Source organism: Garra rufa, chromosome 17 (genome assembly GCF_049309525.1).
Source record: "Garra rufa chromosome 17, GarRuf1.0, whole genome shotgun sequence".
NCBI lineage: Eukaryota > Metazoa > Chordata > Actinopteri > Cypriniformes > Cyprinidae > Garra > Garra rufa.
Window position 1 is genome coordinate 12,993,131 of NC_133377.1, and position 18,583 is coordinate 13,011,713.

The following is an 18,583-nucleotide window of genomic DNA, read 5'->3' on the forward strand; positions in this document are numbered from 1 at the left end:
TTAAAATGCTTAAAAAAAGCATAAAATAAAATCAGCCGCTTTATTTTATAAATGCATCATGTATTTTTTATTTATTTTTTCATTTTTGACCTAAGAATGTTTGATATTCCAGTACAATGTAAGACTTTTTTCTGGTGAGGTCTGCAGGATTTCTCCAATCATTTTGATAATTGACTGCAAGCTCATATTCATCTCAAAATCCAATCACGAGGTGACGGATAGACTGCAGTTTTGTTTTTTCAAAAAAAAACAAGTCGTTCTACAGCATTTGTCAGACTGTATCTGCAGTGTGAAAATGATCTGTGACTCAAGTACAGAATAATGACACTGAAAGCACTGGGAGTATCAGCATGTTTGTTTTGGATGTCAACATGCAATACATGTTCATTTTTTTACAAAAGATTCTTAGAAATGCAACACACTTTACTGCATTTCCTTCTTATGGTCAACAAAAAAACTATGACAAATTTTAGTTTTCTGCTTTTTCTATCAAAACATTGAAATATAAAACAGTGGGCAGAGGACGATCATCGGCACAAGCTCTTCAGAAGTGAGCAGTTACTCTGTCAATCTCCAGAAGATCATCCAGGACCTGAAGCAAACAGCAGAAAAGCTCATGAACAGGATTTCAAACCATGATAATTATGAGTATGACATTTATAGTAGCACAGTTTGTAACAGTGGAACTGACTTTATTTTTCTTTTTTGGCTTCATTTTCACAAGAACACTAGTATTTTCAGCAGCTAAAATGGTTTTAAGTCAGTTATTTCAATCTTTTGCTGTAGTGTGTCAGTAGGAAATCTCAGTTTACATTCCCAAACATTCATTTTGCCATTAATTGTAATAATAAATATTTGGAGTTTGACAACAGAATCATCATCCAGTTTGTCTGGAACGATTTGAAGAAACAGAACAAACTGAGACTAAATCCAGAAGAACTGTGGCAACGTCTCCAAGATGCTTCAAGAAACCTACCTGCAAAGCTACAGTACTCTTAAAAGTTTTAGCCTGTAAAATGCTGTCAAAAATAAAGTCATAAATAGATTTTCTTTACCATTTAACTTCTGAAGCAGCTTTTGCCCTGGAGTTTTTCAGGTAGGTTTCATGAATATAGGAGACTTTGCCAAGACTTCTGGATAATGTGTGTCAGTATGTTTGAGTCCAGCACTCACAATGTCTGCAGTTGTGCCGATCTTCTTGGCCAGCTCGCTTCGCTCCATGGTGCTGAGGTACAGGTACTTATTCAGCAGCTCTCCATCCAGAATGTTCTTCACCGCATTCTGTAGCGCCCGCCGATCACACTGCAGCATCCTGCAGCAAAACAGCAAAAACTCAGTTTTGATGCATCAGGCTTTTCTAGCTAATATAGTATGATACAGTGAGAATATGAAGCAAATACTCAAGGAGAACAAAAAATGGCATGGCTTCAATTGGTAAAACGCATTGAAAATGAAAAGAGGAACTGGGGTAATGAAATGTACGGTGGCGCATTACTGCCACAATTTTTTTCCACTCAATTTTGTCGTAATGACGAGATATGTCATTTTTTTAAATAAGGTGACAGGTTTCTCGTAAAAACGACAATTATTTTGTTAAAACGTAATATTTTCTCGTAAAAACTACATATTTTCTCATAATAATTACAAAATGATGTCACTTTAACAAAACAATTGTCTTTTTTTTTTTTGTAAAAACTACATCTTTTCTCGTAAAAACTGCAATTATCTTGTTAAAACAACATCCTTTCTCGTAATGTTTTCTTGTAAAAACTACATCTTTTCTCATGAAAACGTAATTGTTAAACCAACATCTTTTCGTCATTAAAATGATAATTCAAAAGATGTAATTTTAACAAGCTAAATGTCGTTTTAACGAGAAAACGTGTTATAACAACAAAAGATGTCATTTTAACAAAACATCTACTTTTTACGAGAAAATGTCATTTTAACAAGATACAGTGCACAGCATAAATGAGTACACCCCCTCTTAATATATATAAAAGATGTATTTTCTTAATGATCACTAATATATTTAAATGTATTAAACATATACTTAATAAAAACAACTAAATATGCCAATATTTCCTGTAATATAAGTAAATTAGCCAATTTTGTTTAAATAATGGATTGCAGAAATGAGTACACCCTAAATGTAATTCAGCAAATGTATAATATTCTAGTGTCCTCCGGAACATTAAGTATCCTGCTCTGACCCTTCTTGGCACTGAGTGTACAAGTTCATGGCAAATTTTCCCATCTGTCCTCTTTAACTCCTGGAGGACGACCTCCTTATATGCCCTGGTCTTTAATGGGGAGTTTTTCTTAGCTGGTCTCTACAGAATCCCCCACAGCTGCTCAAGAGTGTTAATACTGAGTGAAATACATGTCCACTGAAGGATTTTCACCTTCCTCTTTTCTGCTAAGAAATAAGTCACCTGTCAGTTCTCTCCCAAGTGGTTTCATTGTTGACAGCATTAAGTCGGTGTATGAATTAGTAGGCTATAAAACACCTTTAACTGTCAGAAAATTACTTGTCTTTAAAAGTTTTGGTTCAGTATACTTACCGGTTGATCAAAAATAGCTTTAAACCTACACTTTTGTTTTCTTTTTTTAGTTTTATTTAGTAACTTTCAGGAGGGTGTACTCAATTTGCAACACAACATTTTATCACTTTGAGAGGGAAATCTTAATTTGCTAAATTATTTTGGTAATTGATCAAGCAGGCCTGTTGGAACATTATATCTCCAAAGAATCCTAATATGTCTTTCAAGTGAAGAGTAACTGCTCAATTTGTTAAAGGGATAGTTCACCCAAAAATGAAAATTTGATGTTTATCTGCTTTCCCCCAGGGCATCCAAGATGTAGGTGACTTTGTTTCCTCAGAAAAACACAAACGAAGATTTTTAATGAAAACCGGTGCAGTCTGTCAGCCATATAATGTGAGTGGATGGGCACCAAACCTTTAAAAGTAAACAAAAACATGCACAGACAAATCCAAATTACGCCCTGCGACTCGTGACGATACATTGATGTCCTAAGACACGAAACGATCGTTTTTTGCGTGAAACTGAACAGTATTTATATCATTTTTTACCTTTGATACACAGCCACGTCCATCTGTCATGTGCACGAGTTTGGCATCAGTCACGTCACATGTGAACGCGCTCTAGCGTAGTATACGCAAACGCCGGAAGCGATCTGTCGCATGAATACGACACTCATTGTTTACACAGAGCACAGAGATTGTGGGTATAGCGGCTATTCAAAATGGTAATTACTTGCGCGTATCCTGATTGTTTAAACCGATTTAAAGCTAAAAGATTACATTAGTTTGCGCAAACTCATCCGGGACGTTTCACTGATTTCCCCTTACGTCGCGTTTGCGTATTCTACGCCAGAAGCGCGTGCACATGTGACGTGACTGATGCCAAACTCGTGCTCAGGAGAGATGGACGTGGCTGTGTATCAAAGGTAAAAAATGATATAAATACTGTTCAGTTTCTCACAAAAAAACGATCGTTTCGTGTCTTAGGACATCAATGTATCGTCACGAGCCGCAGGGTGTAATTTGGATTTGTCTGTGCATGTTTTTGTTTACTTTTAAAGGTTTGGTGCCCATCCACTCCCATTATATGGCTGACAGACTGCACCGGTTTTCATTAAAAATCTTCGTTTCTGTTTTTCTGAGGAAACAAAGTCACCTACATCTTGGATGCCCTGGGGGAAAGCAGATAAACATCAAATTTTCATTTTTGGGTGAACTATCCCTTTAAGTTTTAGAGGGGTGTACTCATTTATGCTGTGCACTGTAATTGTAGTTTTTACGAGAAAAGGTGTTGTTTTAATGAGAAAACATCTCATTTTTTTATCATTGTTGTTTTGAGAAAATATGTAGTTTCTACAAGAAAACGTTTAAACAAGATAATTGTCATTTTTACGAGAAAACATCTCATTTTTATGAAAAAAGATGACATTTTAACGAGATAATTGTTTTTGTGAGAAAAAAAATTTAGTTTCTACAAGAAAATATGTTATTTTAATGAGAAAAGATGTTGTTTTAATGAGAAAATTGTCATTTTTACGAGAAAAGATGTTTTAACAAGATAATTTTAATTTTTACAAGATGTTTTTTTAATGAGAAAAGATGTTGTTTTAACTAAAAAAATCTCATTTCGAGAAAATGTAATTTTAACGAAGAAATTTTAATTTTTACGAGAAAAGATGTTTTAACAAGAAAAAAAATCTCATTACGAGAAAATGTCGTTTTAACAAGAAAATTGTAATTTTTACGAGAAAAGATGTTTTAACAAGAAAAAATCTCATAACAAGAAAATGTTGTTTTAACAAGATAATTGTAATTTTTACGAGAAAAGATGTTTTAACAAGAAAAAAATCTCATAAAGAGAAAATGTTGTTTTAACAAGATAATTTTCATTTTTACAAGATGTTTTTTAATGAGAAAAGATGTTGTTTTAACAAAAAAATCTCGTGAAAAGATGTTTTAACGAGAAAACATCTAATTTTTATGAAAAAATACGATGTTTTAACAAGATAATTGTGTTGTTTTTACAAGAAAAGATGTAGTTTCTAAAAGAAAAGATGTTATTTTAACGAGAAAAGATGTTTTAACAAGATAAATGTTTTTACAAGATTACAAAAAACTCATTACGAACTCTCATTTTTACGAGATAAAATGTTGTTTTAACAAGAAAAAAAATCGCATTATGAGAAAATGTCGTTTTAAACGACATCGAAAAATGTTTATTTTTACGAGATGTTTTTACAAGAAAATTTTTTGTTTTAACGAGAAAACATTACAAGAAAACTACATTTTAACAAGATAATTGTTTTTACGAGAAAAGATGTTTTAACAAGAAAACATTAGGTTACTTGCGTAACCCCGGTTCTCTGAGAACAGAGCGAGGTATCTCACTATGGGAAACGCCCCCAGGCGTGATAGACTATGGAAGCAACAATTACACCACGTCTGTCCGGAGGATAGACCAATCACAGCTCATACAAGGAGCCCACCCCTCTCCCTATATATACAGCTGTGATCCCCAAAAACGGCATTCTAAGCACGCTCTTCCCCCGTGTTATGCGAGAAGGGAAGCCTGGTGAGATACCTCGCTCTGTTCTCAGAGAACCGGGGTTACGCAAGTAACCTAATGTTCTCTTTCAAACAATCGCTCGGTATCTCACTATGGGAATGATATAGCCAACTCCCGTAACGCATGCTTTCCGAAGCCGCCTGAACAGACTCGAAAAGGGAAGACAAGACTTTAGTCCTCCAAAGAGCCAACTCTAAGAACTGCATGAGCCAATGAAGGCGCAGTGACATCAAGACGGTAAAATCTGATAAATGTATGGGGTGAAGACCAACTAGCTGCCGCACAAATATCTCCCACCGAAATCCCCTTGAACAGGGCCCATGAGGTAGAAATACCTCGCGTGGAATGTGCATGAAGGCCCTCTGGGGCCTGAAGACCCATAGATGTATAGGCTAGTTCGATCGCCTCGACCGTCCAATGGGAGAGGCGCTGCGAGGAGATCGGCTTACCCTTACAATGAGTGGCCCATGAAACCAATAATTGATCGTTTTTCCTGAACGACTGTGTCCTGTTTACATAAAAGCGTAACGCTCGTACAGGACACAAAGTGTGCAATTTCCTCTCCTCCTCTGAAGAAAATGGAGGAGGGTAGAAAGCACGTAACTCCAAAGCAGAGCAGTTATAAGCTGAATCACTGACTTTGGGAACAAAAGCTGGGTTTGGCAGCAGTGTAACTTTGCTGTCATCCGGACTAAATTTTAGACATGTTTGATGAACCGATAAGGCATGTAACTCCCCCACTCGCTTAGCTGAGGCTAAAGCAAGTAGTAAGACCTTTTTCAATGACAGGAACTTAATATGAACACTCTCCAGAGGCTCAAACGGGGCCTGAGTCAAAGCATTCAAGACCATAGACAAATCCCATGATGGGACCAGTCGCTTCGACACTGGTCTCAAACGCCTCACCCCCTTCATAAAACGGCCTATAAGAGGGTGCCGGCCCACTGAAACTCCTTCGAAGCCCACATGACAGGCTGAAATTGCAGCCAGGTAAACCTTAATGGTAGAGAACCCTCTCCCATTGTTCAGTAAGCTTTGCAAGAAACAGAGAACCTCACTCACCGCACACTGAAAAGGAATAACTCCTTTACGAGTGCACCAGTCATCAAAGACCCGCCATTTCAAATCATACAGCGAGCGCGTTGATGGAGCTCTAGCACTCTGAATAGTATTTATGACCTCCTGGGGACGTCCGAGTGCGTTTAGATTCAACCCTTCACGGGCCAGACCCAAAGATTCATTCGTTCCGGATGGGGGTGAAAAATTTGCCCCTCCGCTTGGGACAGCAGGTCCCGACGCAACGGGAGTTGCCAGGGCCCTCCCCAAAGGAGTTGGACAATCTCTGCCAGCCACAGCCTCCCTGGCCAATGAGGGGCTATCAGAAGGAGAGATAATCCGTTTTCTCTTATTCTGTCTAGGGTGGGAGAAATTAGACTCAGTGGTGGGAACGCGTATAGCAACTCGTTCGGCCACGGGTGTGCCAGCGCATCCACACCCAAGGGTGCATTTTCGTCTCTGAGAGAGAAATACAGCGGACATTTTGCGTTTGCTCGCGAGGCGAATAGATCTACGGCAGCCCTGCCGTAAATTTCCCAGATCTGATTCACCACCTGCGAGTGGAGTACCCATTCTCCATATAACAGGTTGCCCCTCGACAGGAGGTCCGCTCCCACATTCAGGACTCCCGGGACGTGCGTTGCGCGCAGCGAACTGAAATGTGCTGCGCTCCAGACAATCAGCTTGCGCGCTAGATTGTGCAGTTGCAACGAACCCTTGGCGATTGATATATGTCACCACTGTTGTGTTGTCTGTCCTGACTAGAACATGAAAACCCTCCAAGAATGGGCGAAAATGTTTCAGCGCTAGAAAGACTGCCATTAACTCCAGCATGTTTATGTGAAGTCTGCGAAATTGAGGCGTCCAACGACCGTTTACCGATCTGCCCTGAAAAACAGCTCCCCATCTCATTAGGGATGCGTCCATAGTCACTACTTTTCTCAGAGACACGCTCCCCATCAAGATTCCTGTCCGGAATACACAGGGGTTTCTCCACTGATGAAGCGCCATCACGCACTCCGTGGTAATTTTCACTCTGCGTGCGAGGTGCCGGCGTGGGCACAGACGCTTCGCTGCAACCCAATGCTGGAAGCTCCTCATTTTCAGCAAGCCCAGCGGGACCACAGACAGAGACGAAGCCATCATGCCCATAAGGCGGAGACAGGTCTTGTACGAGACCAGGTTTCCCACGCGAAACTGGGCTAGGCACTGATAAAACGCCATTATCCTCCTTTTCGAGAGCATAGCGCGATATTCCACCGAGTCAAGTTCGTACACTTCGTTTTGAAAGGAAAACCTGAGATATTTCCTGTGCGCCAGATAGATGCTTATATGAAAGTACGCATCCTTGAGATCGACCGTGGCAAACCAATCTCCCCGGCAGATTGAACGAGTGAGAGCCACGACTGTGAGCATCCTGAATTTGTACTCCCTTAAGTGCTTGTTTAGAGCACGTAGATCCAGTATCGGGCGCAGTCCCCCGTCTTTCTTTGGAATTAGAAAATAACGGGAGTAATAACCCCTCTGAGTTTCCCCCACTGGAACTCATCTTATAGCTCTTTTCTCTAGAAGGGAGGATATTTCCGCTTCTAACACCCGAGCTGAATCCCCGTTTGCTGCAGACGCTATAACCCCGTTGAAAGGAGGGGGTTTTACAGCGAACTGAAGCCTGTAACCCCTGGTTACAGACGTAAGGACCCACGGGTGCTGAAGTGCTTTGTGACACTACACTTGAGAACTTGTGCTTGAACTCCGCACACCACATTTGTTTGATGGTTGCGTTCTCCGCACTTGAACATGTGGAATTGCTGTCAGCAATCCACGGAACTTTGTGTGTTGAGGGGAAACTGAACTGGCCTGAACACAACTTAGAACCGTTTCTCCGTCCAAAATCCACATCCTCCGCTTCTTCGCGGGTGGGAGAACAGACGTGGTGGACTCGGGAGAGGACATCACAGAAAACCCTAGGTGCTGCCCGTCCCTCCCCTGCGGAGCCTGTGTCCTAGGTGTCCCTCTTCTTTTTGCTGGAAGGGTTAACGGACCTGGACTTTGCGGCCGCTGCCGCGAATGACTGCTTTCCCCACGGTTTAGCATTCGGAACAGCAGGGGGGCGGGCTGGCTGCTCTGTGCTCTGGGGTTTTGCAGTCCTGGACGCATTCAAAAACCCAGCTCCTCCAATAATTCAGCTTGGTAGGCCATCAACAAGGACGTGACATTCAATGCCCTCACCGCTAACGCAGAAGACTTATAAATCTTTTGGTACATGGAAGCGGTAAAGCGTTCCATTTTCCCAGGGAGGGAGGGGCTGGCCGATGAGAGAGTGGTCCGCCTGTTCGGATGCAGGTGGTGGGCCACTGACTGCTCGACCGTGGGAGGGTTAGAGAGCCCAAGCCCCTCCATTTCACTCACATCAAGAGACGAGTAGCCCTTGACAGGCACGCGATGAGAAAAAGGTTTATCCCATGAGTGCTTCATCTCTGCTATGCACGCCGGCAAAGCGGGGAGCAGTTGTTTTGCCGTGGGAAGGCGGGACGGGAGCCTTTTCCCATCATAGATATCACGTTTAACTCCCGGATCCCCAGGAGTTACGGGCCAAGGGATGTCAAGCTTAGCTGCTGCACGCTTACAGACCTCAACTAAGTCACAATCCCCCACCGTCGATGCCATATCGCCACTTTGCACACTTACTGGCCTGGATGTTTGGGCTGCCGACAGGATAGCATCATCCTCATCATCCGGCTCGTCTCGGAGGAGGCGAGCTAGCATCTCCTCATCCTCCTCTTCATCTCCCTCAACCTCATCGCTGCCCGCCAGCAGCTGCTGGTCGAAAAGCGGTGCAAACTCCGGAGACTCCGAATCCATTATATCTCCCCACGAAGAAAGATCACACGGGGGAGAAGGTTGGGCCCCCTTAACGGAATGAGGGACAGCGGAGAGAACCGGATCGTCTTTGGAAGATGCCGCCACTCGAAGCCTTCTTTCTAGAATCCTGGCCGGCATTACCCGACAGTGCGGGCAACTTTCCGCATCCGCCAGCGCAGCCTGAGCATGCTTTACGCCCATGCATGCGATACACATCGGATGCGGATCCCTGCCCGAGATCATAAATCCACATGCTGCCGGACATGAGCGCGAAGGGGCCTCCTTTCCCTTCTCCGCAGCGACTTCAAAATCTCCTAAACTCAGCTCGCCTTAACGCGTTAGCTAGGATAGGAAACACCACTAATAACAGTAATGCAAAGAGCTCAGTGACGAGCCGAAAATCCGCAACAGATTTTCTAACCAGGCAAATAAAAACTCAGTAACGAGCAGAGAATCCGTAACAGATTTATTTGACTACACTGCGTTCGGCAACGTCGACCTTGACGGCACGTTTAGGAACTGAAGCAGCGCAGCCTAGGTGCTGATGGAAAGTCCTCACGGGGAAGAGAACAAGAATGCCGTTTTTGGGGATCACAGCTGTATATATAGGGAGAGGGGTGGGCTCCTTGTATGAGCTGTGATTGGTCTATCCTCCGGACAGACGTGGTGTAATTGGTGCTTCCATAGTCTATCACGCCTGGGGGCGTTTCCCATAGTGAGATACCGAGCGATTGTTTGAAAGAGAACATCTAACTCTTATGAAAAAATACGATGCTTTAACAAAATTATTATGTTGTTTCTACAAGAAAAAGATGTTATTTTAATGAGAAAAGATGTTTTAACGAGAAAAAAACTCATTACGAAAAAAATGTGTTTTAACAAGATAACTGTCGTTTTTACGAGATAAAATGTTGTTTTAACAAGAAAAAATCTCATTATGAGAAAATGTCGTTTTAATGAGAAAATTGACATTTTTACGAGAAAAAATGTTTTGATAAGAAAATTTGTTTTAATGACATAACTTGTTATAACAAGAAAAGATGTAGTTCTAACGAGAAAAGATCTTGTAAAAGCAACATAACGTCTCATTATTATGACATAATTGAGTGGAAAAAATTATGTGTGCGGCAGCAATGCGTCACTGTAGAAATGACACAAGCTGGAACATAGCAAGGTTTCTCTGGTCTACATCAGCCGCATTAATGAGGTGAGCTGGTACCTGAAGGCCTTTGGGTTGAGCCCCGCGTGATGTGGCAGCATGATGTTGAGGGCGTTCTGCAACATCAGCAATCTGCGGTACGTCTTCTCCTGCATGGGCAGAAGCAGGCCGACACCACCGTCCAGCGTAGCTGCACAGACACAGACAATCAAACATAGCTTTCTCATAATAACACTGGTCAGTCATGTTTCACAAACGCCCATTAATCACTAGGTGTTCAAAAGAGTAGCAAGTGCGGACACCCACCGAACCACGTGATGTGTTTGTTGTCCCAGGTGAGCGACTTTTTGCTAGCAGGGTCCAGAGTCCCGCGGCACGGCATCCTCCAGAAGGCGTTCACATGAGCGCCCACGTTAAAATCCGCTCTCCGCAGCAAACGCATGCCTCCGAAACTCTCTTTGGCTAGAGGACAAATGTTTGAAATCAGATGCTGGGAAAGAGCAAAGTCTCACGGTATTGCAGAAAGAATTAAACAAATGACACACCTTCTGGCAGGTACATGTAGACCATCAGGTTTTTGTCTCTGTCTGAAACTGAGAGAGGGTTTTAGAGGTCAAACAAGCAACGTTTGCAAGAGTCAATGGGCCTCATTTATCAATCTAACGTAGAAACGAGAGCAGATCTGAGCACACATCGTAGGTTGATAAATGTGGCAGCTGAAATCAATCATCATTTAAAGGGGTCATATGATGCGGTTTCTTGTTTTCCTTTGGCTTTGGAGCGTTACAAGCTGTTTGTGCATAGATAAGTGCAAAGCTCTCAAAACCAAATAAATATTTAAAAAATTAAGTATAATAAAAAATTAAGTATAAAATAAAAAATTAAGACTTAGCCATACCTCCGTAAAACAGCTGAAACACACCTCTAAGTGTCCACATCACGGGGCAAGTAGATTATCATAACACCACCCATATATATAGTCAAACCTGAAATTATTCATACCCCTGGCAAATGCTGACTTAAAGTTACTTTTATTCAATCAGCATTTTTTTTTACCTGGAAATGACACAGGTTTCTCCAAAATATTTCTTAGCTTTCATTTACATTTCAACAAAAAGTGGCATGTCCAAAATTATTCAAACCCTTTGCAACTCGTTGCGCATCACGTGCGTTCCGCTCAGGTTCCGCTGGAGCGGCAATTGATACACAGAGACGTAAATCTCTGACAAGCTACGCCATATCGAGCTTAATATCGCATTCGATATTTAGCGCGATATGGCGTAGCTTGTCAGAGATTTACGTCTCTGTGTATCAATTGCCGCTCCAGCGGAACCTGAGCGGAACGCACGTGATGGAGATTTACTACTAATCAAAGCACCGGCTTCATTGACTAAACGCGCCTCACAATATCGTTCGATATATTGCACAGCCCTACATATGACCCCTTTAAATTTCACGCTCTTAAAAAACACTCCGGTTTAGAGGGAGTGAGGAAGAAAAGAGGAAGTAAACTCATGAAAGAGAAATTGATCTTACTCTAAAAACACCCTTTAACCTTATATTTGAAACAATGGCATTAATTTATACAGTATGTCCATTAAATACAAATAAATATGACAAAACATTTATAAACATTATAGAAACAGAGCACATTTAGGCCACGTCCACACCAGTGGGAAAACAATCCAACACTCTCCATTGACTTTGTTTGGTGAAATAATCCTTTGACATGTTTAAATAATGAATGTTTACTGTCGCCGTTAAGTTTCCCTCCAGTGGCTAGTTCTCAGAGTAATATGACATGTTGCACTCTACTTGTGTCCTTAAACGCTTGTTTTTTAGGTTGACCGCTTATAAAAACATAGCTCTGTGTTTTTTAGCTTGTTTACTGTACACCTTGTCATATAGCAGCTTTTAGATATTGTTCAAAGTCAATGGAGAGTGTTGGTTTGTTTCCCCCCCGGTGCGCATTGTTTTCAGATTATGAAACGTGTCGCTCTGTCTCTGTAGCCTATTTAGTTCTCTGCAATCCACAACAAACTTTTACATTTAACGGTATTACAGAACAAGAACGAAAAACAGGAATCTATAAAAAGGAATGCATTTTAGTTTGATTAATGGCTGAAATGTCAAGTTAACAACACTGAAATGTGCGTGAGGTGCCTAGGTGATCAGTTACATTTAATAAAGTAAAGATATAATGCAAACAAATAAAATGCATTTAGAGTGTCAAAAAAAAAAACAGGTCTATACTTGTCACAGAGTAGTTTCTTATTAATCTGTTTAATTATTTAAGAGAAATATATGTCAGTCAGGCTAGCCCTATTTATTTTACTCCTTTTATAATTTTAGTCTTTCTCTCCTCACTGAAGTACGGTGGGTGGGTGATGCGACGATGTGTGAATCCTCATGGTCTGTTTGCACATATAAAGCTAACACCCTAAAAGAATAAAAACTCTGTTTGTCAGCCAGGCCAATAATCCAAACGAACAAAATGCTCAGGGAGCCTACAATGTTGAACTTTGTCATGATATTCTAATTATAAAATACTGGATTTGGGATTTTGTTTATCTTTAATCCATAATCATTAAAATCGAAACAAATAAAGGCTTAAAATATTTCACTTTGTGTGTAGTGAACTAATATAACATACACGTTTCACTTTTTGAAACAAATTTTTGTCTTTCCCTAGATATTCAATTTTTTTTGGCACTTACCTATACCTGTACAATTCTCCAAAATTCTCTATGCTGCACGCAAATTCAGGCTAACTCAAAAACTTGCATACACGAGCTCAGACCTGACGTAAGATTTGATCATTGCCACTGCTCACGTCCATATTAATAAATTCCAAGTTTTGCATAGAAACGACCGTATACCTAATTTTCTGTTGTGCGTTCATTTCATAAATGAGGCACAATGAGTTTATAGCATAAAACTAATGATACAAAGGGGTCAAAACATTTACCCAGGAAGCCAAGCTGGTTGTTGTCCACCATAAACTCACTGCTGTAAACCTCCAGTGGCTTTGCATCCTATAAAGAAACAAAAAGAGAAATGAAACAGTTACATCAAAGCTGTTGACATTATTGTGGCATGTACGCATTTTGACCTCTACTCAAATAGTAAACCATATTAAACCAACTATAAACAAAAAGCATAGAAATGGCAATTTTAATGTAAAGTTGTATAGATGTATTTGCACAGCAGAAGAATTAATTGGGGGGAAAATGTAGATCAAGAATCGTTTTAGAATCGGATCGTGAAGTGCCTGATGATTCCCACCCCTACTTCAACGATCCCAGCCAAGGAAGAAGGGTCTTATCTAGCGAAACTATTGGTTATTTTCTGTTTTAAAAAATGTCAATTTATATAATTTTTAACCTCAATTGCTTGTCTTGTCTAGCTCTGTGCAACTCTGTGTATTCCGGTTCAAGACAGTTAGGGTTTGTCGAAAAATCTCATTTTCTCCTCCAAATTCAAAATCATCCTACATCGCTTCACCCAGTGTTTGCAAAGTGAAGGTGAAAAGATGATCAAATGCTCTTTACAAAAAAGGTAAAACAGTGATATAGGGTGATTTTTGAAGTTGGAGGAGAAAATGAGATGGGAATTTTTCAAGGGCAAATTCCAAATGGCTTTTTTGCACCCTTCAAGGGCACTTCGGGAAGGGGACGCCATTTGTAGGGAAGTTCCAAACGAAAGTGAACAACTTAATTCCTTCACGAAGGGCCCTTCCAGAAGTCTGTTAGCGAAGGGAACAACCCATTGTCACTTCACGGCAGTGATTTCCATTAAGCCTCGTTCAGACTGTCAGCCCAAATCCGATTTGTATGCAAATCCGATTGAAATCCGATCATATTTAGGTAGTCTGAACAGCAACGAACTACATGAAATCCGATTTGGTCAAATCCATTTCGAGCTACATTCGTATGTGGTTTGGAATCCTATTCAAATCGGATTTCTGCTTTTTCACGTTTTCATGCCGCGTAAAACGTTAACACGTCAGACGTTTTTGTGGAAAACATAACAAACATCTTTGCAGAAACAAGCTTGTGTTGTTGCGAACTGCAAATCAAGCGGGAAAAGACAATAGACGGCTAGTAAACGCACCTGTTTGAGTTTTGAAACCAGCGGAGACAGCAGCACAGAATAAAGTCGCACATCCAGCTTCCTGCGTTTCTGCCGCTGCTTTAGAAGATGAAATATAATCCAGCACGACGGCAACGTTGTCATATCGCAAGACAGCATCTATATTGCAAACTGTTTTGCTGTTATTGTTGTTTTTAGCGTTGGCATAATAACGCAACGGCATTGCCATAGAAACCAACGCACATTCCGTGAAACGAAAGAGCGCTTATGGACACACAAATCGGATTTGAACAGTTGTGATACGCTGTGTGGACAGTCAGTTACTCAAATCCAATTCCATCCAGATATGCACAAAATCGGATTTCGGCTGACAGTCTGAACGAGGCTTTAGTGATCATGTGATCTTCAGTTAGGAGCTCTTGTTATGCATTTTAGAGCAAAGTTGGGGTTGATTTGGACTTCACATACAAACCTAAGTACAATAGGCTGATTAAATTTTCATCAGTGATAGAAATATTATTTGAGACGGTAGTTTAAGCATGTTTCGTTTGAAAAAAAGTTTAATAGTAAATGAAATAAATATTTAAATAAAATAACAATAATGAGAAGAAATATTTAGAAGTTGGAGGAGAAAATGAGATGGGAATTTTTTAACATACCCTAACTGTCTTCAACTGGAATACACAGAGTTAGAGTGCTAGATAAGACGAGGTAAGGTTGTCATTTTTTAAAGAAAATAACCGTTATGCTAGATAAAACCCTTCTTCCTCGTCTAAGATCGTTCAGAGACCTTTGAAGCTGCATTTAAACTGCATTTTGGAAGTTCAAACTCTGGGAACCATAGAAGTCCATTATATGGAGAGATATCCTGAAATGTTTTCCTCAAGAAACAATTTCCTTACGACTGAAGAAAGACAGACATGAACACCTTGTGTTGTGATGACAGGGGGCTGAGTACTTTATCTAATAATTTACTTTATCTAGTAATTGAGTGATTTTCAATGCAAACTTGTGACAAATACCCTGCTGACGAGTGACAGCGTCTTGCTTTCCGGCTGGTAGCGCAGCAGAGAGACGCTCTTCATTACATCTGCGGCGAGGATGAAGTTCTTGATGCTGTGCATCTGATGGATGTAGAGCTGAGTGTCGATGAAGGCCATGCCGGTCAGATCATTATCCTTTAGACTCCATAAGAAGATCTGCACACATACAAAACACCATTATATAGAATTGGACACAAGTGTCATTGTGTTTAATGTGATGCAGTGCATGTAAACACGTGTTTGACCTTCTGTCCGATGGCAGACACCAGGAATCCGCTGCAGTGGCAGAGAGCCGTAACAGGCCCTTTCTGCTCTTTCTCATACAGCACTTTAAACTTGTTCTTGGTGAGGGGTTGACCGGGCTCTGGCACCACCTCAATCACGTCCAGAATCAGGATCTGTCACAAGAGAACAAACCCAGATCAGACGACAGATGAACAGAAGCAGGTGCCCACATGAAAGAGATCAAAGGTAGGGCTGCACGATTTAGGGATAAAATCTAATTGTGATTTTTCAGATAAAATATGAAAAATGCAGGTTTGGTGTGCTTATCTGCTGTGTAGAGCAGCGCAATTTGGCCATATTTGAATTTATATTTAATGAATTAATATTAATTAATATAACAATGGATTAAAATTCTAAAAATATATATTATAAAATTATAACTAAATCAAAATATTAAATCAGCATATTAAACAAAACAGGAATTTTTGCAATTGTTTAAGAACTACTTCTGCAATATTTTATTAAAAAAGTAGATGAAAAAATTTATATGAAACAATAGTGGATTATATTATTATAAATGATTATTATTATCAAAAATAATCATAATTATAATTTATTACTAAATCAAAATATGAAACAAAATAGGAAGTATTACTTCTAAAATATTTCATTTTAAAAAATGTTAAAAAAATATATATATTTATTGAATAATAATTATTTGTTTAAATAATTACAATTATATTACTAAATCAAAATACTAAACAAAACAGGAAGGTTTGCAACTAAGTATTACTTCTGCAATATTTCATTGCAAAAAAATCAATTATATTAAATAATATTGGATTATACTATTATAAATAATCATTATTATAATTTATATTATTAAATCAAAATCTTATTCATTTTTGCAAGGATTACTTCTGCAATATTTCATTTGAAAAATAAATAAAATATTAAATAACTATTATTTTAAAAATAACAATAATTATAATTTATAATTGAATTACTAAATCAAAATATTCGTTTTTGCATTTAAGTATTACTTCTGCAATATTTCACTAAAATATATAAAAATAACCATTCTTATCATTTATATTACTAAACCAAACAATAGATCTAACAATTGCTAAAAATCCTATTTGTTTCATTTCTGACGTATTACTTCTGCAATATTTCATTTAAAAAGTACATAAAAAATATTTCATAAAAAGCAATATTATTATAAAAATATGAAATATATTTTTATTTTATGAAATATAATTTTAATAATGACTATTATTATTAATCTTATTTCTAAAAAAAAATGTAAATGCGAAATATTACTTTTTTTTTTACAATATTGCACTTTAAAATACAAAAACATGCATTTAGGAAAATAATTTTTTTGTTTTATTTTACAGTACAAAAAATTTCAATACTGAGATTTACTGTATAATGCCTTAAGCCTTATTGCAAATTCAGTTTTATCTCAATTAGCCAAAAGCAGTCAAACATGGTGCAATTTTAAATGCTGCTGGACCTTGCAAATGTTTTTTTTTTTTTTCTATTCTGAGATCTGCAACTGAATGCTACTGAGTGATGATTACAAAAGCTTATTTATAGATGTATTTTAATGTACTTCCAGAGTTTGTGCACCGTGATGAGTGTTTTCAGATGTGTGTAGGTGAAGACTCACTCTTCCTCTACAGGTGACCTCCTCTCCCTGGATGAGGCACGTCCCCAAGGCCACATATCCCTTCAGTCCCGACACAGTCTCCTGACTCTTCAGAGCCACCGTCTTCATACACGTCACATGCTCCCACTCCTCCAGATCAACGCTAAACAAGACAGTACAACAACGTTATACAGAAAACTGTTTAATCTCATGATTAAACTCACCATGGAAAGTCCATTCCACCACAACTTTATGCTTTAAATAAACAGGTCTATGTATGTGCATTGCTAAATGTTTTTTTATGTGAATAAAAGCCTAAATTAAATCTGTTTATTGTATAAAGGTTTATTGTGTATATATACACATACATACACACACACATACACATGATCTCTCACTTAGAAATCATGGAGGGGTCTACAATTTTCAGCATAGGTGCATTTCCACTGTGAGAGACAGATTCTAAAAATAAATCTCCGGAAATCACATTGAATGATTTTTTAACAATTTATTTGTGAATGAATGTGTCAAATAAGTATTTGACCACTTGAGTCAAAACATTTTAATATTTGGTACAGAAGCCTTTGTTAACAATTACAGAGGTCAAACGGTTCCTGTAGATCTTCACCAGGTTTGCACACACTGCAGGAGGGATTTTGGCCCACTCCTCCATACAGATCTTCTCTAGATCTGTCAGGTTTCGGGGCTGTCGCTGAGCAACACAGAGTTTCAGCTCCCTCCAAAGATTTTCTATTGGATTTAGGTCTGGAGACTGGCTAGGCCACTCCAGAACCTTGATATGCTTCTTACGGAGCCACTCCTTGGTTTTTCTGGCTGTGTGCTTTGGGTCATTGTCATGTTGGAAGACCCAGCCACGACCCATCTTTAATTGCTCTGACTGAGGGAAGGAGGTTTTTTCCCAATATGTCACAATCAGTGTTGGGTGTAACGCGTTACAAAGTAACGCGTTACTGTAATAATATTACTTTTATCAGTAACTAGTAGTGTAAGGCATTACTCGTCTGAAAATTGTAATATTATTACAGTTTTCCCGAGCTAGTTACTTGCGTTACATTTGCCAGTAGCACCTTCATCACACACAAGGCACACGACAACACAGAGAACAAAAGGGAAGGGGAGGGGAGGGGAGGGGAGGGGGCGCGAATGGAACAGTGATTGGTCTGGGTTTGGCACGAGGTATCATTAAATTACCATCACCGATTGGTCGACACCCGGCAGCCAGCAGCAGAGCGGCACTTGCAAAGAGAGACCTGCAATCCCGCGGGACCCAACGCAACAGAGTTCGGCGCGGGACAAAACTTGATGGACAAGTGCGTGTGCTGGTGCGGGCGGGTAGAGACTTGTGTGTGTGTGTGTGTGT

At 39.6% G+C, this 18,583-nt stretch overlaps 1 protein-coding gene across 1 annotated transcript in view; it reads right to left on the bottom strand.

The window, feature by feature from the left end:
- Nucleotides 1-28: 28 nt before the first annotated feature.
- Nucleotides 29-18,583, bottom strand: part of cpsf1 (cleavage and polyadenylation specific factor 1) — a 50,546-nt gene continuing 31,991 nt past the window's right edge. Inside the window, exons 30-38 of the mRNA XM_073821610.1 lie at nucleotides 17,224-17,365; nucleotides 15,569-15,721; nucleotides 15,303-15,479; nucleotides 13,157-13,223; nucleotides 10,734-10,781; nucleotides 10,495-10,650; nucleotides 10,249-10,378; nucleotides 1,174-1,312; nucleotides 29-592 (exon numbers count right to left, since the gene is read on the bottom strand). Of these exons, the coding sequence (XP_073677711.1) occupies nucleotides 545-592; nucleotides 1,174-1,312; nucleotides 10,249-10,378; nucleotides 10,495-10,650; nucleotides 10,734-10,781; nucleotides 13,157-13,223; nucleotides 15,303-15,479; nucleotides 15,569-15,721; nucleotides 17,224-17,365 (1,060 nt within the window). The 3' untranslated portion in view covers nucleotides 29-544. The remainder of the gene's footprint in view (nucleotides 593-1,173; nucleotides 1,313-10,248; nucleotides 10,379-10,494; nucleotides 10,651-10,733; nucleotides 10,782-13,156; nucleotides 13,224-15,302; nucleotides 15,480-15,568; nucleotides 15,722-17,223; nucleotides 17,366-18,583) is intronic.